General features: G+C 43.3%; 1 protein-coding gene across 1 annotated transcript in view; it reads right to left on the reverse strand.

Annotated features, from left to right (window-relative positions):
• Positions 1-25,139, reverse strand: part of LOC126298982 (lysosomal acid phosphatase-like) — a 725,001-nt gene that overhangs the window by 643,644 nt on the left and 56,218 nt on the right. Inside the window, exon 3 of the mRNA XM_049990605.1 lies at positions 7,580-7,819. Within this exon, the coding sequence (XP_049846562.1) occupies positions 7,580-7,804 (225 nt within the window). The 5' untranslated portion in view covers positions 7,805-7,819. The remainder of the gene's footprint in view (positions 1-7,579; positions 7,820-25,139) is intronic.

A 25,139-nucleotide genomic window follows, 5' to 3' on the forward strand; every position in this document is an offset into this window, starting at 1 on the left:
ACTGCCAGCGGTGCACACATGCTGACGTGAAATCTTAAATCCTCGTTCTAGCAGTACTCCTCAGTTAGACCGAAAACTCGAATTCTTCTCCATAAACTTCTTTATATGGAAATAGAATCCATTTATTTCAGTTGTGGGAAAACTTGACCAATGGCCAATATCGCAGCTGCCTCAAAGTCCACCTTTACTTGTTTAGGACACCACTCACAGACAGCCTGTTTTATCAGACGAAACAGACGAACATAAGTGTCTTTCTTCTTATTAGGGAGCAGTGAAAATACAGTAGGAAGAATGTTTGTTTCTTTAATCGGGCCTCCTAAGTCTACGTGTATGGTGTAGATCCGTGCAAACTGCTTGCTGCATCTCTTGAATGTTCCATCCATAAAAAAATGGGAATATGTTTTTAAACTTTCTTTTCCTTTGCTTCCACTAAAAATCATTATTCTCACCTCTAATCTATCGTCTTCCAGAAGAAAACTACTGCAATCTCCCATTTTAATATATCTTCATGAAAATAAATTTCATAAGAGGTCTTAGGCTCTTGTTGGTTCCCCCGCTCTTGACTCCATCTACGACGCATGGTTCTCTTCATAGATTCTGAATTAGGCATCACTGTAACAAAGTCATAAACTTTATTATGTAGATTTCCAATTTCATTCGCGTATATCTCCGATAACTGTGTAGTTTCTTCTCAAGACCTTCTCTTCGCTCTTTTCCACTTGCTTTCCACTTGCTTTCTCACTTTCAGAGCTGCATCGTCAGGTGGTCCACAGAGATGTTCTAATACACTCAACACTTCTCTGCTACTCGAAAGCAGCTTTCCCTTGCAATGATCCGCTTTTTGGCGTATGCTCATCCATGTAACAAAACCTTCTTTAGATTCCCTCTGTTTAAGATATGCGTAACCTTTCTAATGTTCGTTGTAATAACTTCCATACTGATGGTCACGTTAGGAACTTCGAAAGCAAACTGGCCGGGCGGATGAGCAGGATGAGGAGGAGGAGGAGGAGGAGGAGGGGGAGGGGAGACAAGGGACCTGACCCTTCGGAGCAGGTAAAACCGTAGCAAATGTCTAGCGTGGCAAATGTGGCAAATGTCCGGACATCAACATCTTTACCGGCAGGCTTACAGCAAACTCCGCACAACACCAACGTCGTCCCAGGCAGGCCCACAAACACAGAACTGTTTTCCTACACCGGTCACACACTGGCTGGAATCCGATCGTGTAAGCATCCTCCGGGGGTATATATAAACAGTAGCCTGGGCCTTAATAGGCCTGGGTCACTCACAATTCTGCTGCTCTACTATATAGCTGCGGTTCACATCGTCGCTGTCGCTCTTCTCGCTCATCTACACATCCGAACATGTCTGGAAGCGGAAATGGAGGCGAAGGTAAGGGGAAGTCGAAGTCCGGCTTGCTTGCCACCACCATGGAACACCTGGCAGACGAGGTATTGGAGTTGACCGGAACCACAGAGGAAGAAGAGGAAGAAGCTGCGCTACCACTGCCACAAACTTCGCGATGTGGCCGAGTACTGGAAAGAAAATGTAGCGTGTATGTAGTGCGCACAAGCGCACGACACAGGTGAGCACAAAAATGGCCAATGAACGACAGGAAACCGCATCGTTGGCCGAGATTTGCTTTCTGTGTAGGGCGGCAAACCGGAGCCAACGAAGCGGTTGGCCTTAGCTGCAGCTTGGTCTGCTGGCGGTAACATCAAAGCGTTGACAGTTGATTGGCATTGGGAGCCCTCTTCTTAGTGTTAAAACCAGGTCGGATGTTTGTTGGTTAAGTAGCGATTTGTTGTGTCCCTGGAACAGGTGTGTATTTAAAATTTGCAGGTAAGCCACAAGTCGCACTCTGCATGTTTTATTGACCAGTTTTGCTCTTTAATTTAACAAGTGGATTATCAGAAACTCTGGAATTAAAGTTTAAAGTGCAGTAACTGGCTATCAAATCAAGGAGTGAAACCAGTCTATAAATACATACAGAGTGCGACGTGTGGCTGTCCTGAGAAACTTAATTTCAACATTTACTGTCACCCCTGCAGGCAAGGCCTGATCTCACTAAGGATATGTAAAAAAAAATGTTCAAAAGCGTGTGAAATCTGCTTAGGTCATCAGTCCCTAAGCTTACACACTACTTAACCTAAATTATCCTAAGGACAAACACACACACCCATGCCCGAGTGAGGACTCGGAACCTCCGCCGGGACCAGCCGCACAGTCCATGACTGCAGCGCATATAGACCGATCGGCTAATCTCGCGCGGCTTAAGGATGTGTATTGCTTGTGTTTAAAAATACTGGCGTATACATTGGAATATGGAGAAAGCATTAAAGCTGACAGTTTTTTCGTGAACAGGAATATTTATGGCGTCCTACGGACTGCGATTATAAAAACGGAAAAGACCAGACACTTGAAGTTATTAGAAAGTGGTGTGCACGATGTCAAAAATAAAACAGTGCCTTGAACATGGCGCGAACGACAAAAAGAAACAAACAAAACCGGGAGAGTCTATTAACATCCTGCTGCAGATACATCTCTCCAAAAAAACCGTTAACTTTGGAAACAGCTGGGCCAATATGGTTCAGTTATAAATCCAAGTCTGCAGGTTTCGTTCGAAAAGAAAATTATAAAATACCCCATATTCCAAATCAGCTTAAGGCAGACACTAATTTTGTTTCACCCCACCGCTCCCTGCTTCTTGAAAGAGGGGTCATCCACCAGTGCCGTCTCTTCGTCTTCTTTTTCTGGTGATCAGCTTCTTTGAGTAAAATAAATGCTGCACATGAAACGACTGTTAAATCCCCTTCTCCCCTCATAATATCGGCCGATAAAATTGTAATTAAAACGCTACACCTGCGGCAGTCTGTTGGACTTACTAGTCTTACACACTGCACGCACACGTGCACCTTAAGCCACGACGCACAGCAACAGGGACATTACTGTCTCAACAATTCTGTACCAAAATAGCACTGATAGCTTCCCAATTTTCTATAATAATGCGATATTTCAAGCCAACATGAATTTTACGAATAAAAATTACACCTTTTTTAAAAAAGGATAATTCACGAACAAAAAAGTAATAGCGTTGCTGCTATTGGTATATGATATTTCGGTTTTTTACTCGGTAAAAAAAAACACCTGTTATAACCCAGACCAAACAAATATAGAAAAATACCGGTTACTCCGCACTAAAATACCGGTATCTGTGCCGGCCGAAGTGGCCGTGCGGTTCTAGGCGCTGCAGTCTGGAACCGCGAGACCGATACGGTCGAAGGTTCGAATCCTGCCTCGGGCATGGATGTGTGTGATGTCCTTAGGTTAGTTAGGTATAACTAGTTCTAAGTTCTAGGGGATTAATGACCTCAGAAGTTGAGTCCCATAGTGCTCAGAGACATTTTTGAACCGGTATCGGTTTTAACCGGTCGGTTTTTTTCATCACTACCGCCCAACCGTCACCGGACGCAGCCTCGGTGTATCACACTCCACTGCCTCGTTTGGGCTAGCATTCATGGACTCTGTGAGAAACTCCATATTCCGGTGTTGGAATATACAGGGTGTTACAAAAAGATACAGCCAAACTTTCAGGGAACATTCCTCACACACAAAGAAAGAAAATATGTTATGTGGACATGTGTCCGGAAACGCTTACTTTCCATGTTAGAGCTCATTTTATTACTTCTCTTCAAATCACATTAACCATGGAATGGAAACACACAGGAACAGAACGTACCAGCGTGTCTTCAAACACTTTGTTACAGGATATGTTCAAAATCTCCTCCGTTAGCGAGGATACATGCATCCACCCTCCGTAGCATGGAATCCCTGATGCAGCCCTGGAGAATGGCGTATTGTATCACAGCCGTCCACAATACGAGCACGAAGAGTCTCTACATTTGGTACCGGGGTTGAGTAGACAAGAGCTATCGAATGCCCCCATAATGAAAGTCAAGAGGGTTGAGGTCAGGAGAGCGTGGAGGCCATGGAATTGGTCCACCTCTACCAATCCATCGGTCACCGAATCTGTTGTTGAGAGGCGTACGAACACTTCGACTGAAATGTGCAGGAGCTCCATCTTGCATGAACCACATGTTGTGTCATACTTCTAAAGGAACATGTTCTAGCAGCACAGGTAGAGTATCCCGTATGAAATCATGATAATGTACTCCATTGAGCGTAGGTGGAAGAACATGGGACCAATCAAGACATCACCAACAATGCCTGCCCAAACGTTCACAGAAATTCTGTGTTGATGACGTGATTGCACAATTGTGTGCGGATTCTCGTCAGCCCACACATGTTGATTGTGAAAATTTACAATTTGATCACGTTGGAATGAAGCCTCATCCATAAAGAGAACATTTGCACTGAAATGAGGATTGACACATTGTTGGATGAACCAGTCGCAGAAGTGTAACGTGGAGGTCAATCAGCTGCTGATAGTGCCTGCACACGCTGTACATGGTACGGAAACAACTGGTTCTCCCGTAGCACTCTCCATAGAGTGACGTGGTCCACGTTACCTTGTACAGCAGCAACTTCTCTGACGCTGACATTAGGGTTATCGTCAACTGCACGAAGAATTGCCTCGTCCATTGCAGGTGTCCTCGTCCTTCTAGGTCTTCCCCAGTCGCGAGTCACAGCCTGGAATGTTCCGTGCTCCCTAAGACGCCGATCAATTGCTTCGAACGTCTTCCTGTCGGGACACCTTCGTTCTGGAAATCTGTTCCGGCCGCTGTGGTCTCGCGGTTCTAGGCGCGCAGTCCGGAACTGCTACGATCGCAGTTTCGAATCCTGCCTCGGGCATGGATGTGTGTGATGTCCTTAGGTTAGTTAGGTTTAAGTAGTTCTAAGTTCTAGGGGACTGATGACCACAGCTGTTAAGTCCCATAGTGCTCAGAGCCATTTTGGAAATCTGTCTCGATACAAACGTGCCGCGTCACGGCTATTTCCCCGTGCTAATCCATACATCAAACGGGCATCTGCCAACTCCGCATTTGTTAACATTGCACTGACTGCAAACCCACGTTCGTGATGAACACTAAGCTGCTGATGCTACGTACTGATGTGCTTGATGCTAGTACTGTAGAGCAATGAGTCGCATGTCAACACAAGCACCGAAGTCAACATTACCTTCCTTCAATTGGGCCAACTGGCGGTGAATCGAGGAAGCACAGTACATACTGACGAAACTAAAATGAGCTCGAACATGGAAATTAAGCGTTTCCGGACAGATGTCCACATAACGTCTTTTCTTTATTAGTGTGTGAGGAATGTTCCTGTAAGTATGGCCGTAGCTTTTTGTAACACGCTGTAGACTCTGAGAACTTCCGACTGGTGGACTGCAGTGTTAACCTCGGACCTATCAAGCAATGACTTATTTTCTTGTTGACTGCCAGTGACAAAGCATTTACTGGTGAAATTTTGGTTAAAATATGTTGTTCCCTTGCGGTCATGGACACGAAATAAAGATTTTGAAAGAACTATGAAGGAAGAAAAAGCAATGGAAGGAGTTTTTTTAGGAAAAAACTAACAAAGAAAAGATTTATAGAAAGGAAGCAGAAGACTGTTGCAACATGTTCTGAGGAGAGGATAAAGACAAACAGTAAGAGAATTAAGGAGTGTAAGAGGAGGAGGAGGAGAGAACAGCAGGGGATGAAGCATTGAAAATGTCCGTTTCTAGGAGACCCAAAAATAAACACGTATGTAAGTTCATGTAAGCTTTTCATTTATTGAGCTTCTTACTACGGAAGACGTCATTTGCAGTATAACTGGATTAACAGTTGGCGTGCGGCTGGGGTAATATTACAGCGCTTCCTGAAAATGGGGATGTGCGGCGGACGTAATATTACGTCACGTCAGTTATAACTATCTTCCACACTGTCAAACGTATATTTACGACTCTCGGTAACGTCTGTTAGACCTGCAGCCTTCGCAGTTTCTTTTAGATGGCAGTAGCGGTATCATTGGAAAAATTCGTCGTTTTTGAAACATTTGTTATCTCTTGTTTCATAGGCGGTAGCAGGGGTTCATGTTCTCTCTTTCGAGCGCTTTTGTAGATTGTGTGTCCAAAATGTGTAGTAAAGTGGCGAAACGTCTGAAGCGAATGATTTTCAATGTCCTTGACGATTCTACAGATGATGAGAATGAAATATTTGATGATGATGATTCAGATTACACGTTTCTCGTAGATTGTGTCGTCATGAATAATTCTCCAGCAGGTAAATCAGAAAACCAATTCGAACATATAATAACAGTGAGTGCAATATTGGATATGTGCAGGGGGAAAATTATTGAACTATACGAAAAAAATCGTAAATTAATTACAGACTAAGGGGTGCAAACACTTTGTTCAACACGTAAACGTTACTACAAATATTCAGATTTACGTTATCACGAGTCCGATACGACTGTCATCACTGACGATGATGTGATACAGGCGAATAGCGAAATTCTGCGTAAGCCGCTGAAGTGTCGAAATATCAATGCTGTCGATGACCTCCTGAATGGCTGTTTTGAGCTCGGCAATGATTTTGGGGTCATTGCTGTACACATTGTCTTTAACACAGCCCCACAAAAAGGGGTCGCGTGTGTTCAGATTCGAAGAATATACGGCCAATCGAGGCCCATGCCAGTGGACTCTTGGTACCCCATGGCCAGAATTCAGTCCCTAAAGGCTCCTACAGGACATCAAACACACTCTGGCTTCAATGGGGCCGATCTCCGTGTTGCATAAACCACACATTGTCGAAATAAGGGTCACTTTGGATAATGGGGATGAAATCATCTACTAAAACTTTCACTTACCGTTCGGTAGGCTCTGTGCTATCAAGGAATATCGCACAGATAATTCCGTGACTGGACATAGCACACCACGCAGTCACCCGTTGAGGTTGAAGAGACTTTTCGATCGCGAAATGCGGATTCTCAGTCCCCCAAATGCGCCAATTTTACTTTTTGACGAACTCATCCAACTGAAAGTGAGCTTCGTCACTAAACCAAGCCATGCATGCTCATACTAATTTCCATCATGTCACGTGGCCAGCCGCGCAGTTTGAACGTCCTAACGCAAACCGGTTAGAAGGTATGAATATTTTATTTTATATAGTTCAATAATTGTCACCCTGTATCTATGTTTCAATTTTTATCGCGTACCCACCATGATCGTAAAATTTTGTTTTGTTATTGTGTTTTCTGTGTTGCTTTAAACTTGTTTTACAATCAATTTCAATCTAAACGCAGAGAGCACTTGTTTGCGTACCGGGGTACGAATTTGAATATCACGACTCCTTTATAATTTTTTCCGCGAAAATTACTATTAAATTTAAGTTTCATCTGTAGATTCAGATTTAACACTAGCAATGCCAAAATATGTAATTTAAGGTAGAAAGTCTAAAAAGCATAAAGTTTTAAAATTCGAATTACGGTACATATTTGTACACACGGTTACGACTTCCAAAAACGACATTTTTGCCAGTCCGTAGTTAGTGGTAGTTACGCACAAGACCAGCACCGTAAGTGTTAAGGCAGTGAGTAGCTGTTTGGGTAAAGTCAGAGACTAGAGTCACCTTACCGCATCGAGATTCCTGGGCGTCGCGTGGATTGGTATGGGCTGCCATAGCAGCTCAGTGTTCCAGACTTGATCGCCCTTTGGAGGGTACAGGCCTGCCAAGCAAGTCTCCGCACTCATTAAACAGCGATCGTTGTCGCTGCTCTTGACGTGCACTTCTTGCGGATAATACGTTTCACTCAGAAACCCATTGTATCGTTGCCGTAAGAATTTTCCAAGTGTAAACATCTCCACTTTCCCTTTCTGTAAACAAGGAAATGGAATGTGTGATTAGTATACAATGTTCAAAGAAAATACCACAGAAGCTAAAAAAACTGAAGGCAGTGAATGTGGAGGGCAAAAATGACTGATACAGCATATACAGAAGGGTATTAGATTTCTTGAAGAAGGCTACTCGAATAAGGGCCCAGACGCTGGTTCCTCATTTTATGATAGGACATGGTCAACAACCCACTAACATCTTATGGACGAAGGTAAGAAAGATTACTGAGCTTTCTCGTGAAAGTGTGTTAAGTGGGAAAATCAATACCCTAAGACACTGGTGTCAGAAACACACAGACAGGTTTCATCTATTGTATACCATCTTAAACACGAGACAATATTTACGCAACTTTTATAGAAATATGGCATTTCAGTCTTTGATCGCTATTTTTTTTATTTTCAATAACCGGTTTCAGGCTAGCTGCCCTTCTTCAGATCTGTTAGATAAAGCTAAAAATATAATTAACAATCGAGATTATATAATCACTGATAGAACTATCTTAGTTTACAAAAAAAAAATCGGAATGAATTAAAATGTAAACATACCATACATTGCAGTTATAGAGTAACTTGTCAGTACAGAACTATTGGTTCGCTGTCATAACTAAAGTCATTTTTAATCTGTTAAAACCTTATATCACAGTTTGGAGAAACCTGATTGGTAAAAGTAAAAAGTGCCCTCCATCTGTAAGAATTGTGTATATAGACCAGGAGGTTATGTTATCACCGTACATATTAATGGCGAATATACTTTTTAATAATAAGACAATTTTTAAAGAAATAACATTTACATGACCTATTTTGAGTGCACAATGAACTGAAATAATTTACATAATTAAAAATTGTTTTCAAATAACTTAAAAATATACTTAAAACATTTTATACTTTTTCAAATATGCGTTTCCTCTTCTGTTTATTAATTGGTGGTAGAGAAAGTTTCCCTAGGTTAGAACGCACACAGCGCCACGCCATGTCCTCTTCCGCTGCGCCCAATTTACCTCGCTGCCAGTACGCTGGAAGGCCGTTACGCTGCAGCTGGTTCTTATTGGAGCGTGCTATTGTATTCAAGAGTAAGCCTAAAATATGTCTTTAAAAATCTCATAATTCCATATTTTTATTCGAAGAACGATCGTGGATATCCCAGTAAGACAATAATGTCTAGTTTTGATATACGCAACTTTTATCATTCGATATTATGAACTTGATATGAAATGCTGCAGTTGTTATCAGCATATAAAGACGAGATTTGTGGTAAGAATGAGTTCCAACTTAATACTTTACGCTTTCAATCCAAAGGAAAAAGAGAATATAATGAGAAATATTTCTGGCAAGTCATGTAGTGAGAATAGCAGAGCATAATCAGAATATGTTGCATATACAATGGCAAGGTGATAATTTCCCTCTATAGCAGTGAACGACTAACTGTTTTAGATAACTGCGCTTATTTTCCTAAATTACGTCCTCAAAAGCTCTTTGTGAGATACTACTCAACAGGTGACAAATTTTTGCACTGTACTAAAATAGATTTTCTTAGCCACACATTTCTTTAGATATGAGAATACACCGACGAAAAAAAATCCAACACTAAGGAATAAGAGGGGTGTTCGGAAAGTAAGGTCCGATCGATCGCGAAATGAAAACCACAGAGACAATCAAACATATTTTATTCGCAACAGTTGGTCACACCTCCCAGCTACCTCTCTAATTAATTGGCGCTTCGACTTAGACATTTGTCGTAGAGTTGTACAAACTTTCCACTACCCTCGACACAGAAAGCAGCCGCCTTTGGTTTTCGCCTATTCTCTACGCTCGTCTGCTTTTCGTGGTTTGTGCCAAAATGTTGTCTTCGTAGCCAGCGGTTCATGTGAGCAGAGATGATCAACGTAGGGTGCCAATTAAGGGCTGTATTTTGGGTGATCAAACAGTTCCCATCGAAAACACTGCAGGAGCGTCTTCATTACCCCTGCAGAACGCAGCTGAAAATTGTCTTGAAGAGAGAAACGCATGACATTTATGTAGGCAGCAAAGCTTCAGGCGAAATCTCTCACCAGATCCACATACTTGGTGGGAAACAAGGTTGTTTTAGGCACTTCTACGTGATCACTTTGCGCTCTGAACTGAAAAGAGCGACTTCAAGCGATCGACAGTCACACTACAGACACTACCCAACACATCTGTGCATAGTTCCATTGGATTTTCACAGTGGTTTCCATTTCGCTCCTAATCTGACCTTACTTTCCTAATTCGCCTCATTCGTTTAGGTAACCTATTTCAGTGATTAACGTTGCAAAATCGCAAGTTAATGTAAGCGTGAGAAAGCCATTGCAAATGTGAAATGCTGGTAAATTAACAACCAGTGTAACCGCCAGAATGTTGAATGTAAGCATGCAAACGTGCTAGAGGTCAGTTTGGGGGTTGGAGTTCCCTGCATGTACCATTTGGGGGGTCAATATAGGGACGGTTAGTGCTGGTTGTGCATGACACTGGAGTTTTTGTCCATCTGATGATTCAGCAGGCCCAGGCGACATGTCGACACTCTGTACAGTATGTTGGGGAACAAAAGCGGCATATGGGCGAGCGTTATCCTGTTGGAAAACACACACAGGAATGATGTTCAAGAATGGCTGTAGGACATGTCGAATCACCAAACTGACTTACAAACGTGCAGTCAGTGCGCGTGGGAAAACCATGAGAGTTTCCCCGCTGCCACACGAAATCGCACGCCAGACCATAACTCCAAGTGTAGCTTCAGTGTGTCTAGCACACATACAGGTTGGCTGCATATGCTTAGCTGGCCTCCTAACAAATACACAGCCATCACTAGCACCGAGGCAGAACTAGCGTTTGTCAGAAAACGCGACAGGCATCCACTCCGCCCTCTAATGAACTCTCGCTTGACACCACTGAAGTCACAAACGGTGGTAGTTTGGCGTCAGTGGAATGCACGCCATAGCTCGTGTGGCTCTACAGATCGCACTGTGGTGCCAACTGCTGCTGCTGACGCAGTAGAATGCGCCACAGCCATGCCGAACACGACGGTCTTCCCTTTCGGTAGTGCCACGTGGCCGTCAGAAGCCCAGTCTTCTTGCCACCGTACATTCCCGTGACAACCGCTGTCATCAATCACGTACAGTGGTTACGTTCCTGACAAGTATTTCCTCAATATCGCGGAAGGAACATCTAGCCTCTCGCAAACATATTGCACGACCTTAGTCAAACTCTTAACTGTTAATAATGGCGTCTTTGTCATCTTAAAGCCATTTTTGACTGTCATCAACTCGCCGCGCCCAGTCTCAAATGTAACTAACGCTCACGACCGCTACAACGTGTATTTAAAGCAAACCGGACTAGCATCCTCAGGGTGGCTCTAGTAGTGCCACACTTGTGCGACTGGCGCTAAATTTGAATAGGAATCATCATTCACCTCCCCCCCTGAACCATGGACGTTGCCGTTGGTGGGGAGGCTTGCGTGCCTCAACGATACAGATAGCCGTACCGTACGTGCAACCACAACGGAAGGGGGATCTGCTGAAAGGCCAGACAAATGTGTGGTTCCTGAAGAGGGGCAGCAACCTTTTCAGTAGCTGCAGGGGCAACAGTCTGGATGATTGACTGATCTGGCCTTGTAACACTAACCAAAACGGCCTTGCTGTTATGGTAGTGCGAACGGCAGAAAGATACAGCCGTAATTTTTCCCGAGGGCATGCAGCTTTACTGTATGGTTAAATTATGATAGCGTCCTCTTCGGTAAAATATTCCATAGGTAAAATAGTCCCCCATTCGGATCTCCGGGCGGGGACTACTCAAGAGGACGTCGCTATCAGGAGAAAGAAAACTGGCATTCTACGGATTGGAGCGTGGAATGTCAGATCCCTTAATCGGGCAGGTAGGTTAGCAAATTTAAAAAGGGAAATGGATAGGTTAAAGTTAGATACAGTGGGAATTAGTGAAGTACGGTGGCAGGAGGTACAAGGCTTCTGGTCAGGTGAATACAGGGTTATAAATACAAAATCAAATAGGGGTAATGCAGAAGTAGGTTTAATAATGAATAAAAAATAGGAGTGCGGGTAAGCTACTACAAACAGCATAGTGAAAGTATTATTGTGGCCAAGATAGACACGAAGCCCATGCCTACTACAGTAGTACAAGTTTATATGCCAACTAGCTCTGCAGATGATGATGAAATTAACGAAATGTATGATGAGATAAAAGAAATTATTCAGGTAGTGAAGGGAGACGAAAATTTAATAGTCATGGGTGACTGGAATTCGACAGTAGGAAAAGGGAAAAAAGGAAACATAGTAGGTGATTATGGATTGGGGCTAAGAAATGAAAGAGGAAGCCGTCTGGTAGAATTTTGCACAGAGCATAACTTAATCATAGCTAACACTTGGTTCAAAAATCATAAAAGAAGGTTGTATACATGGAAGAATCCTGGAGATACTGAAAGGTATCAGACTATATAATGGTAAGACAGAGATTTAGGAACCAGGTTTTAAATTGTAGGACATTTCCAGGGGCAGATGTGGACTCTGACCACAATCAATTGGTTATGAACTGTAGATTAAAATTGAAGAAATTGCAAAAAGGTGGGAATTTAAGGAGATGGGACCTGGATAAACTGACTAAACCAGAGGTTGTACACAGTTTCAGGGACAGCATAAGGGAACAATTGACAAGAATGGGGTAAAGAAACACAGTAGAAGACGAATGGATAGCTCTGAGGGATGAAGTAGGGAAGGCAGCAGAGGATCAAGTAGGTAAAAAGAAGAGGGCTAGTAGAAATCCTTGGGTAATAGAAGAAATATTGAATTTAATTGATGAAAGGAGAAAATATAAAAATGCAGTAAATGAAGCAGACAAAAAGGAATACAAAAGTATCAAAAAATGAGATCGACAGGAAGTGCAAAATGGCTAAGCAGGCATGGCTAGATGACAAATTTAAGGATGTAGAGGCTTATCTCACTAGGGGTAAGATAGATACAGCCTACAGGAAAATTAAAGAGACCTTTGGAGAAAAGAGAGCCACTTGTATGAATATCAAGAGCTCAGATGGAAACCCAGTTCTAAGCAAAGAAGGGAAAGCAGAAAGGTGGAAGGAGTATATAGAGGGTCTATACAAGGGCGATGTACTTGAGGACAATATTTTGGAAATGGAAGAGGATGTAGATGTAGATGAAATGGGGGATACGATACTGCGTGAAGAGTTTGACAGAGCACTGAAAGGTCTGAGTCGAAACAAGGCCCCGAGAGTAGACAACATTCCATTGGAACTACTGACGGCCTTGGGAGAGCCAGTCCTGACAAAAACACTCTACCATATGGTGAGCAAGATGTACGAGACAGGCGAAATACCCTCAGACTTCAAGAAAAATATAATAATTCAAATCCCAAAGAAAGCAGGTGTTGACAGATGTGAAAATTAACGAACTATCAGTTTAATAAGTCACAGCTGCAAAACACTAACGCGAATTATTTACAGACGAATGGAAAAACTGGTAGAAGCTGACCTCAGGGAAGATCAGTTTGGATTCCGTAGAAATGTTGGCACACGTGAGGCAGTACTGAGCTTACTACTTATCTTAGAAGAAAGATTAAGGAAAGGCAAACCTACATTTCTAGCATTTGTAGACTTAGAGAAAGCTTTTGACAGTGTTGACTGGAATACGCTCAATCAAATTATAAAGGTGGCAGGGGTAAAACAGAGGGAGCAAAAGGCTATTTACAATTTGTACAGAAACCAGATGGCAGTTATTAGAGTCAAGGGGCATAAAAGGGAAGTAGTGATTGGAAAGGGAGTGAGACAGGGCTGTAGCCTCTCCCCAATGTTATTCAATCTGTATATTGAGCAAGCAGTAAAGGAAACAAAAGAAAAGTTCGGAGTAGGTATTAAAATCCAGGGAGAAGAAATTAAAACTTTGAGGTTCGCCGATGACATTTTAATTCTGTCAGAGACAGCAAAGGACTTGGAAGAGAAGTTGAACGGAATGGACAGTGTTTTGAAAGGAGGACATAAGATGAACGTTAACAAAAGTAAAACGAGGATAATGGAATGTAGTCGAATTAAGTCGGGTGAGGCTGAGGGAATAAGATTAGGAAATGAGACACTTAAAGTAGTAAAGTGGTTTTGCTATTTGGGGAGCGAAATAACTGATGATGGTCGAAGTAGAGAGGATATAAAATGTAGACTGGCAATGGCAAGGAATGCGTTTGAAATTTGTCAACATCGAGTATAGATTTAAGCTTGAGGAAGTCGTTTTTTGAAAGTATTTGTGTGGAGTGTAGCCATGTATGGAAGTGAAATGTGGACAATAAATAGTTTGGACAAGAAGAGAATAGAAGCTTTCGAAATGTGGTGCTGCAGAAGATTGCTGAAGATTAGGTGGGTAGATCACGTAACTAATGAGGTGGTATTGAGTTGGATTGGGGAGAAGAGAAGTTTGTGGCACAACTTGACTAGAAGAAGGGATCGGTTGGTAGGACGTGTCCTGAAGCATCAAGGGATCACAAATTTAGCATTGGAGGGCAGCGTGGAGGGTACAAATCGTAGAGGGAGACCAAGAGATGAATACACTAAGCAGATTCAGAAGGATGTAGGTTGCAGTAGGTACTGGGAGAAGAAGGAGCTTGCACAGGATAGATTAGCATGGAGAGCTGCATAAAAATAGTCTCAGGACTGAAGACCACAACAACAACAACATTGAGATGTAGAAACATGTCTACAACTTTTGTTTATGTCGCACATCTCCTCCTTATTTTTCGCATGAGTGTATATGGAAGTCAGATGAAGACAAATTTGATGAACAGCGAGGTGTGTGACTAATTTATAAATTTTAACATTGCCGGAGCACTTTTATTGTCAGTTGTACTGACCAAGTGAAAGACAGTATTTTACTTTTTCCAGTCCGAGCCTCCTGCCGTTCATTTATTCCCAATTCAGTTGGCCTGTAAGACTTGAGCAATATTCGCCTGTTACTGCTTTACCAGTTTCCGGGTTACCTACAAAAGAATTCTTCCTGCAGTACAGAAATCACTGGACATACTCGTTCCCGAAGATGACATCGAAATCGCCTTCGTTTCGCGCCAGGGCTACCGTCTTCCACCAGCTGCTTCGTTTAACGTTCCGTTCCTGGCGTGAAATAGTGGATTCACATCTCATGTAGTGTAACAAACTGGCTCACAAAATCACCTTGAATCGTTTAAAAAGAGTCAAAACATTGCCTAGGAATTATTTTTTGTATTTTTTGGTCAGTATTCAACAAATGTAGCATTTATTTGTCAAAAAACACTGATAGTTGATTATTCATGTACAAGTACAGTATTCTTACCTTTTGGTATGGCTATGGTATCAGATATTTAATGCGCCGTTAATGGTCAATCTAAGAAATTTAGGTCTTATGTCAAAGCGGTAGGTGGATCAAAACAAAATGTCCAGACACTCTGTGACCAATATGGTGCTGAAACAGAGGATGACAATCTAAAGGCCGAAATACTAAATGTCTTCTTCCAAAGCTGTTTCACAGAGGGAGACTGCACTGTAGTTCCTTCTCTAGATTGTCGCACAGATGACAAAATGGTAGATATCGAAATAGACGACAGAGGGATAGAGAAACAATTAAAATCGCTCAAAAGAAGGAAGGCCACTGGACCTGATGGGATACCAGTTCGATTTTACACAGAGTACGTGAAGGAACTTGCCCCCCTTCTTGGAGCGGTGTACCGTAGGACTCTAGAAGAGCGTAGCGTTCCAAAGGATTGGAAAAGGGCACAGGTCATCCCCGTTTTCAAGAAGGGACGTCGAACAGATGTGTAGTACTATAGACCTATATCTCTAACGTCGATCAGTTGAAGAATTTTGGAACACGTGTTATGTTCGAGTATAATGACTTTTCTGGAGACTAGAAATCTACTCTGTAGGAATCAGCATGGGTTTCGAAAAAGACGGTCGTGTGAAACCCAGCTCGCGCTATTCGTCCACGAGACTCAGAGGGCCATAGACACGGGTTCACAGGTAGATGCCGTGTTTCTTGACTTCCGCAAGGCGTTTGACACAGTTCCCCACAGTCGTTTAATGAACGAAGTAAGAGCATACGGACTATCTGATCAATTGTGTGATTGGATTGAGGAGTTCCTAGATAACAGAACGCAGCATGTCATTCTCAATGGAGAGAAGTCTTCCGAAGTAAGAGTGATTTCAGGTGTGCCGCAGGGGAGTGTCATAGGACCGTTGCTATTTACAATATACATAAATGACCTGGTGGATGAAATTGGAAAGTTCACTGAGGCTTTTTGCAGATGATGCTGTGGTGTATCGAGAGGTTGCAACAATGAAAAATTGTACTGAAATGCAGGAGGATCTGCAGCGAATTGACGCATGGTGCAGGGAATGGCAATTGAATCTCAATGTAGACAAGTGTAATGTGTTGCGAATACATAGAAAGATAGATCCCTTATCATTTAGCTACAAAATTGCAGGTCAGCAACTGGAAGCAGTTAATTCCATAAATTATCTGGGAGTTCGCATTAGGAGTGATTTAAAATGGAATGATCATATAAAGTTGATCGTCGGTAAAGCAGATGCCAGACTGAGATTCATTGGAAGAATCCTAAGGAAATGCAATCCGAAAACAGAGGAAGTAGGTTACAGTACACTTGTTCGCCCACTGCTTGAATACTGCTCAACAGTGTGGGATCCGTACCAGATAGGGTTGATAGAAGAGAGAGAGAAGATCCAACGGAGAGCAGTGCGCTTCGTTACAGGATCATTTAGTAATCGCGAAAGCGTTACGGAGATGATAGATAAACTCCAGTGGAAGACTCTGCAGGAGAGATGCTTAGTAGCTCGGTACGGGCTTTTGTTAAAGTTTCGGGAACATACTTTCACCGAAGAGTCAAGCAGTATATTGCTCCCTCCTACGTATACCTCGCGAAGAGACCATGACGATAAAATCAGAGAGATTAGAGCCCACAGAGAAGCATACCGACAATCCTTCTTTCCACGTACAATACGAGACTGGAATAGAAGGGAGAACCGATAGAGGTACTCAGGGTACCCTCCGCCACACACCGTCAGGTGCCTTGCGGAGTATGGATGTAGATGTAGATGTAGATGTAGACTATATTTTAAACTTTCGCTACAATTTTATTTGTGGTCCCAGTCTTGGGATGATCTTCAAGTGCATTATCATCAAGGAAAATATCGCGGAAAACAAAGAGCGGGCGCATGGCCACGGTGGTGTCACCGCCAGACACCACACTTGCTACGTGGTAGCCTTTAAATCGGCCTCGGTCCCTTTGTATACGTCGGACCCGCGTGTCGCCACTATCAGTGATTTCGGACCGAGCGCCGCCACACGGCAGGTCTAGTCTAGAGACACTCCCTAGCACTCGCCCGAGTTGTACAGCCGACCTTGCTAGCGATGGTTCACTGCCTACATACGCTCTTATTTGCAGAGACGACAGTTTAGCATAGCCTTCAGCTACGTCATTTGCTACGACCTAGGAAGGCGCCATATTCAGTTAGTAAAATTACTTCAAGAATGTCTTCTGAACAGATAATATTGTGACTCATGTACCGTCAAGAGCGACGTCCATCATTAATGGATTTAAGTTAAGTATCAAACTAATTACGTCCGCTTTCTGAATTCTCATTCCTTGTCATGTTCCAGACCTCACGTCAGTAAAGTTTTTCCCTTCTCACGCCAGCCTGCGTGAGTTGGCCTCCACTAGTAACACGGTGTTGGCTCTTCTACCAACACAAAAGCCACGATGAGCCAGACGCCTAGAATGTCGGCAACAGGCGTGAAACTGGCTATGCCTACTGTTAGACAGCGTTTCCTGCAGTCTGGGCTGGTGGTTCTATTACTTGAGGTGCTATTGGAGAAACGCCTGAATGTGCACTGCAAATCTGAAATATGTTGACGTACTGTGGGACAAAACACAGTGTTCTCATTTGAATTCCGCTTCAACCCGCTCTTTAGTGAAGGTTGCATATGGAAATTTATTTATTTGTAAATATTACAGAGTCCCCCTCCGCCCTGGAAATTATGGTGGGTCGTTTGCTACTAAAAACTAGTAAGAAGCCGCAGAGACAAATTCTTTGTCTTTTTATACAGCTTCTCTCAGTACTGTTATTTTTCTTGTCTTTAACTTAACAGTGTTAGTTGTTAAAAAACCTTTCCACGAAGTACATTTTCGAAAAGAAAAACAAATTTGAGTACACTCTTCAGAAGAAAAAAACAAAAGCAAAGATTTAGTTCAGTGTTTGTCAAAGTAGAGTCTGCAGACCTCTGGGGGTCCGCGGTGCCTAACCACGGGGTCCGCGACGCCTAAAAATTGAAAAGTGTTGTAATAAAATTCAATAAGTATTTTTCAGATAATAAAAAGAAAGCAATTACAAATTATACCTACGTTTGTAAATTTAAATGTTTCCCTACTTTACTATTTCTGCCCCGAAGCTGGTCAAGCGTTATATAGGACTACTTCAAACGAGAGAAATTCGTTCTTTGTTACGACACTTTTACAGGTTGGAAGACAGGCCTAGCGACTCGAGAGCAACCTTTAGCAGCAGAAGTAGTGTACTAATTGATTCATACACAGAGAAGCTTTAGCAGCGAGAAAAATGCCTGACGATTTGAAACGTGTTCTGGATGAAGTTACAAAACTTGATACTTTCATTAAATCACGTTCTCTAAATTCCCCAATTACCGTCTTGTCACAGTTTTATGTGGAATTGTCAGTTAGCACCCTCAACTCTTCTTACATACTGAAGTGTGTTGTTCGACAAGAGGGTAAGTTTTATGTCGTTTCTTTGGTATGCGTGATGAAGTACGCTTGTTTCTTTTAGACAAGTAACATTGTTTTTCAAGCGAGAAATTGTGTGATTTTGATTGGTTGTTTAAAGTGGCCTACCTGGTGGATATTATCTCCATCCTAAACGGATTTAACGTGGGCCTACAAGAAAGAAGTGGTTATAACATGTAGGTTGAGAGTAAAGTTGAAGATACAATTAACAAACGGCAGCTGTGGGTAGTTCGAATACAGAACAATAACGATTCATCATTTCCAGTGCTCAGGGACTTCATTGATTCTTCGAGTGGAAAAACTCTGTGCTGAAATGCAGACCACTTGTAAGGTACTTGATACCATTAGTTGTAGGCTTTCGAGAATATTTCCCTGTGCCTCAACCTGGGAACTGCTAGATATAAGATCCTCTCACTAAGGGCGAAATCTCTCTGACACAGTACAAGAACAGCTATTGGAACTATCCTGCAATACTTCGTGGAAAACTGTTCTCAAGGAAAATGAACTTCGTCGCTTTGGTTGCGTGTGCGTTGTAAGTATGAAGAGTTGTCTAAAGAGGCATTGCAACATTTGATGCCTTTCCCTACCACTCACTTACTTGAGCAGACATTTCCTGCTCTTTGCAGTATTAAAACCTTAAAACGAAATCGTGTTAATGGGGAATCAAACCTAATATTGATGGTGACAAAACTTATTGAAGATTTCAATGGAATTATGGAAAAACACAATTTAATTCCTCACATTGGTGACCCTACATTTCTGAACATTGCTTATCAATTGGACTTCTTAAAAAAAAATAGGACAGTTTTCAGTTACTGTATTTCTTGTATTACTGTACTGTTACTGTATTACTGTAAGCTACAGTATTTTCAATTGACATTTGGTTCAATAGCCAACAATCATATCTTTAGAATAAATTACTTATCGCATTATTTATCTTGACATTTTTGTCAAGGTAATTCTGATTAGTACATTTTTTTAATACCATGTGAAATTTTAGATAGCATTGCAAGGGGGTCCGCAGGTCACATTCCGAAAAAACATGGGGGTCGGCGTTATCGGAATGTTTGAGAGCCATTGATTTAGATACTAAAAGACGTCCCTTAAAATTGCCATTTCAAGTGGGAGGGCGTCCCCAAACCCGCTTCAGTCCCTGTAGTTTCATTAAGTTTCGATAGGTGGGGCGCTATACGTAGCTTCACAATGGCGTCTGAAACGGAGGTGTATTCCGAACAGAGAGCTGGCATTGAGTTTATTTTCGCGGGATGTCAGCCCATTGCATATATTCATAGGCGCTTGCAGACTGACTACGGAGACCTGGCAATGAACAGAAACACTGAGTCGTTGGGCGAAGAACAGAAACCTGAAGGATGCCCTTCTCTTGGACTCATGGTAAGCTGATCACTATACCAACTCTAACCCAAAACAATTGGTGGGAAAAGCTACGCTCATGGAAGGTAAGTAAAATGTCATGGCGCCATGCAGTGTAGTATGAATCATTTATGTAAAAAAGTTCAATGAGACGATGGCGTTTAGAAAGAGACTGCAACATAGCTGTTTCACGCAGATGTTCGGTTGCGGATCGTCCCTAATTGGAACCACAATGATAGGTGGACAAAATGCCCCATGATTCTTGCACCCAGAATAATCGTCATGCTATTATCCTTTCTAACAATTAGCTGAGCAAGTTGCTGAGACTAATCGGTCGGTAGCTGTCGACGGACGCTGGGTCTTTGCCTATTTTAGGGATTAGGGCGAGGATGCTATCTCGCCACCACGAAGGTAAAACACCTAGTCGAATACAGTTGAGGACCCTGAGAAGATGGAGTCTTTGAGTAACATTCAGTTGTTGATTCATCTGATGATGAATCAAATTAAGAGTCTGATGCACTTCCCAGTCAGCAGAAGGTTCATCAAATGATTCAGAGTGATGAGGATGAAGGATAGGGGGATGTTTTTAACATATCCTTTGTGCATTCAAAAAGTAACCCGTTAAAAGAGGACACTTAAGCTGTCGCAAAGTTGGTTGCAAGGAATTTAGCAAGAATCGTTGCATCAGTAGAAATGAAAGAGACCTGGAACATTTGCTGGACAGTGGTGGACCAGTAAGCTACAGTGCTTGAAACACACCTGGGATGCGTTGACATACATTCCCAAGGAGAAGAAAATCTCCCAGCATTCCTTTTTACTGCATTTAATGAGGTAACGAGGATGGGCAGCGAAAGTGGATAGTAGTATCACCATCGAGGAAATGCCGATCATAATCGGAAAGAAGCTGGTCAACCAGTAGGCCCTGCCTGACGACATGGAAGTTATGCACAACGGGAAGGTGTGCACTGAAATCCCCAAGTAAGAGAAAATGAAAGGAGAACTGTCGGATTAAGGTGGCCATCTCAAGGGAGGTATGTCCCCTTCGTGGGGGTAAATAAACGTTGGAAACTGATGACTGGCTTCGTTCACGCTTCCATTGCAATTTCTTCCAACATGGTATGGAAATTACTCCACTCGCTGACCCCTCTAGTGCTCTCTTGGCACCAGTATAGCTCTGACAGACTGCATGGTAACCTCAAAGATTTGGAACATGGTCATCAATGAAATGCATTTCTTGGAGAGCAACATAGATCGCAGAACAGGAAAACATTATTAGTTGTAGTTCTGGTGAGCTAAAATTATATCCATCGCAGTTCCACAGAATTATTCTGGCGAGGTTGTCCTTATCAGGCGTGAAGTAGTCAAGAGGACAGGACTGCTGTGTCACGGGTGGGGGTGGAACAGCATCAACGAGCGTAGGTTGAGAGTCGAATGGCGTGCGGGTTCACCAGAATCCTCTCTTCTTTATCCACTGTGGGTATAAGAAGTGAGTGGAAGTGAGCAACCCTGAAATACGCAGTCCGTGGCGCCTTCAGCTTCACATTGCAGGTCTGTACATTTTCACGGAGAGGGCTCCCAAGAGACACTCATGTCTGACGCCAGGTGCAAGGAGTTGGGAACCTCGAAGATGGTGTAGGAATCACAAGAGAGAAAGGCTCATCTCCTGCATGGCTCAATTTATTTGTGTGACTGCCACAGGTCGACATCGAGGCAGTAAATATGTGAAGTACTGCTGACAACCTAGCCACAGCAGCGGAAAACGTAGATATGTTTGGGAGCGGATATAAATGATTTACATTTTCAGAGCTTCAAAGTATGAGAGGCGATCAGAGACCTTCTGTTCCTCGATTTTTACTCTGTAATGAGGGTAGCATATTTCCGGAAATGGGGATGGTGGTCGTTTCCGCAACTGACATGGGTAGGTGGTAGCTCATGTGGTGAGATTTCATGAAGAGATCGACGCAAATCCAGTTGTATGTACATCGCAAGACTTACGCATGAAGTGTTGGCATTTGGAGCATCGCATAGGGGACCGGGAATTATGGCTACAAATTACAGTTAAGAAAATGCCCTATTCCTTGGCCATGCCATGGCCTCGCTAGATGTCAGCAGAGGCGCTTTCACATTACACATCAGCAGATGATCTTCCACGCTACGCGTCAGAAGAGACGCTTCGCTGGCAAGTTCCCAAGAAACGTTTCCATGCTGCATGCCACGAGAAGGATTGTTACGCTATATGCCACGAGATATACTACCATGCTACGTATCAGAAGACGCACTTCGATCCTAGGCTCAATGTGAAGCACATGCACAGGTTCGCTCAGAACTACGTGCAATGCGTGCCACACATAGAAAGCCAAGAGACGGCACATAAACAGTGTGATCAAAAGTATCCGGACACCTGGTTGAAAATGACTTACAAGTTCGTGGCGCCCTCCATCGGTAATTCTGGAATTCAATATGGTGTTGTATCACCCTTAGCCTTGATGACAGCTTCCACTCTCGCAGTCATACGTTCAATCAGGTGCTGGAAGGTTCCTTTGGGAATGACAGCCCATTCTTCACGGAGCGGAGAGGTATCGATGTCGGTCTGTGAGGCCTGGCACGAAGTCGACGTTCCAAAACATCCCAGAGGTGGTCTATAGGATTCAGGTCAAGACTCTGTGCAGACCAGTCCATACAGGGATGTTACTGTCGTGTGATCACTCCGCCACACGCTGTGCATTATGAACAGGTGCTCGATCGTGTTGAAAGATGTAATCGCCATCCCCGAATTGCTCTTCAACAGTGGGATGCAAAAAGGTGTTTAAATCATCAATGTAGGCCTGTGCTGTGATAGTGCCACTCAAAACAACACGGGGTGCAAGCCCCCTCCATGATAAACACGACCACACCATAACAACACCGCCTCCGAATTTTACTGTTGGCACTACATACGCTGGCAGATGACGTTAATCGGTCATTCGCCATACCCACAGCCTGCCATCGGATATGCACACTGTGTACCGTGATTCTTCACTCCATAGAACGTTTTTCCAATGTTCAATCGTCCAATGTTTACGCTCCTTACACCAAGCGAGGCGTCGTTTGGCGTTCACCGGCGTGATGTGTAGCTTATGGGCAGCCGCTCGACCATGAAATCCACGTTTTCTCAGCTCCCGCCTAAGTGTCATAGTACTTGCAGTGGAACCTGATGCAGTTTGGAATTCCTGTGTGATGGTCTGGATAGATGTCTTCATATTACACATTACGACCCTGTTTAGCTGTCAGTCAACAGACGACATAGGCCTGTATGCTTTTGTGCTGTACGTGTCCCTTCACGTTTCCACTTCACTATCACATCGGAAATAGTGGACATAGAGATGTTTAGGAATGTGGAAATCTCGCGTACAGTCGTATGACGCGAGTGACACGCAATCGCCTCACCACGTTCAAAGTTCGTGAGTATCGCAAAGTGCCCCATTCGGCTCTCTCACTATGTCTAATAACGACTGAGATAGGTGATATGGAGTACCTGGCAGTAGGTGGCAGCACAGTGAACCTAATGAAAAACGTATCTTTTTGGGGGTGTCCGGATACTTGTGATCACATGGTGTATAAACCTCATCCCAGTGAGCCACCGACGAGCTCACTCTTCCATCACTCGCAGTCACCAATGGCGTGTGGGAGTGGGAGTGCCATGCATGCACGCCACCAGAAGAAGCTGAATGACCACACTGTCTGTGACTCTGACTGGTCAGTGCATCTTTTTCAAACAATCCCACTCAGAGAGCAGCACTGAGATTCACAGTATCTTCGGATCTGGATCAACCTTAATATAGAAGACTGCAGTGAGAAATTGTATCTCTATAACATGATACTACTAAGCATTACTAGTGTTCAGAGACTGTCTGATGGTACCGACATTCAACACTATTTGTTTCTACCAATAACGTTACTCTGCTTGTATATAACAACACTGCAGAAGAACCTGCAGCAATTCATGTGATGTCTATCTCAGTCATTAAGTGTACATATTGCAAATAAACTGAAGAATGCGTTACCTATTTGTAAATGTCTGTCTCTCTTAGCCACCTCAGTTACCGACAAATCAGTATTGTTCTGAGCACCATGGCTGTCAGGTGTAGTCATTGCTGATTGTCAACTGTCCCAGTTCGCCACAGCCACTGCGTTCAGCCTGACCACCATCTACATGCAAGCTATGCAGCATGCCACTGGAACATTCTATGTGCCGACCACTGCATGCAATCATTCCATGTATGGGTAAGTCAGCCAAGCACTATATATAAAGCAACTCCAGTAACAGTTCGCCTGTGAGTGCTGCCTTTGTCTCAAGCGAGAAGGTGAAATTCGCATAAAATGACCCTACAACTGTCGTTAATATTATAGGCACATTAGTTTTCTATTTTTATTTGGGTTTGTGATGGAAGTACACTAAACAGCCGAAGAAACTGGTACACCTGCCTAATATCGTGTAGGGTCCCCGCAAGGACGCGGAAGGGCCGCTACACGACTTGGAATGGATTCGACTAATGTCTGAAGTACTGCAGGAGTGAACTGACACCATGAATCCTGCAGGGCAGTCCATAAATCCGTAAGAGTACGAGGTGGGGCAGATCTCTTCTGAACAGCACGTTGCAGGTTATCCCAGATGTGGTCAGTAATGTTCGTGTCTGAGGAGTTTGGGGGCCAGTGGAAGTGTTTAAACCAGAAGAGTGTTCCTGGAGACACTCTGTAGCAATTCTGGACGTGTGGAGTGTCGGGAGTGTCGCATTGACCTGTTGGAACTGCCCAAGTCCGACGGAATGCAAAATGGACATGAATGGATGCAGGTGATCAGACAGGATGTTTACTTACGTGTCACCTGTCAGAGTCATACCTAGATGTATTAGGGCTTCCATATCAATCCAACAGCACGCTCCCCACACCAACATTGAGCCTCCACCAGCTTGAACAGTCTCCTGCTGACATGCAGGGTTCATGGAGCCATGAGGTTGTCTCAATAGCGGTATACGTCAATCTGCTCAGTACAACTTGAAAGGAGACTTGTCCGACCAGGCAACATGTTTCCAGTCATCAACAGTCCAAAATAGTTGTTGACGGGCCCAGGCTTGCGTAAAGCTTTGTG

The sequence above is a fragment of the Schistocerca gregaria genome, chromosome X (assembly GCF_023897955.1).
Source record: "Schistocerca gregaria isolate iqSchGreg1 chromosome X, iqSchGreg1.2, whole genome shotgun sequence".
In the NCBI taxonomy this organism is placed as follows: Eukaryota; Metazoa; Arthropoda; class Insecta; order Orthoptera; family Acrididae; genus Schistocerca; species Schistocerca gregaria.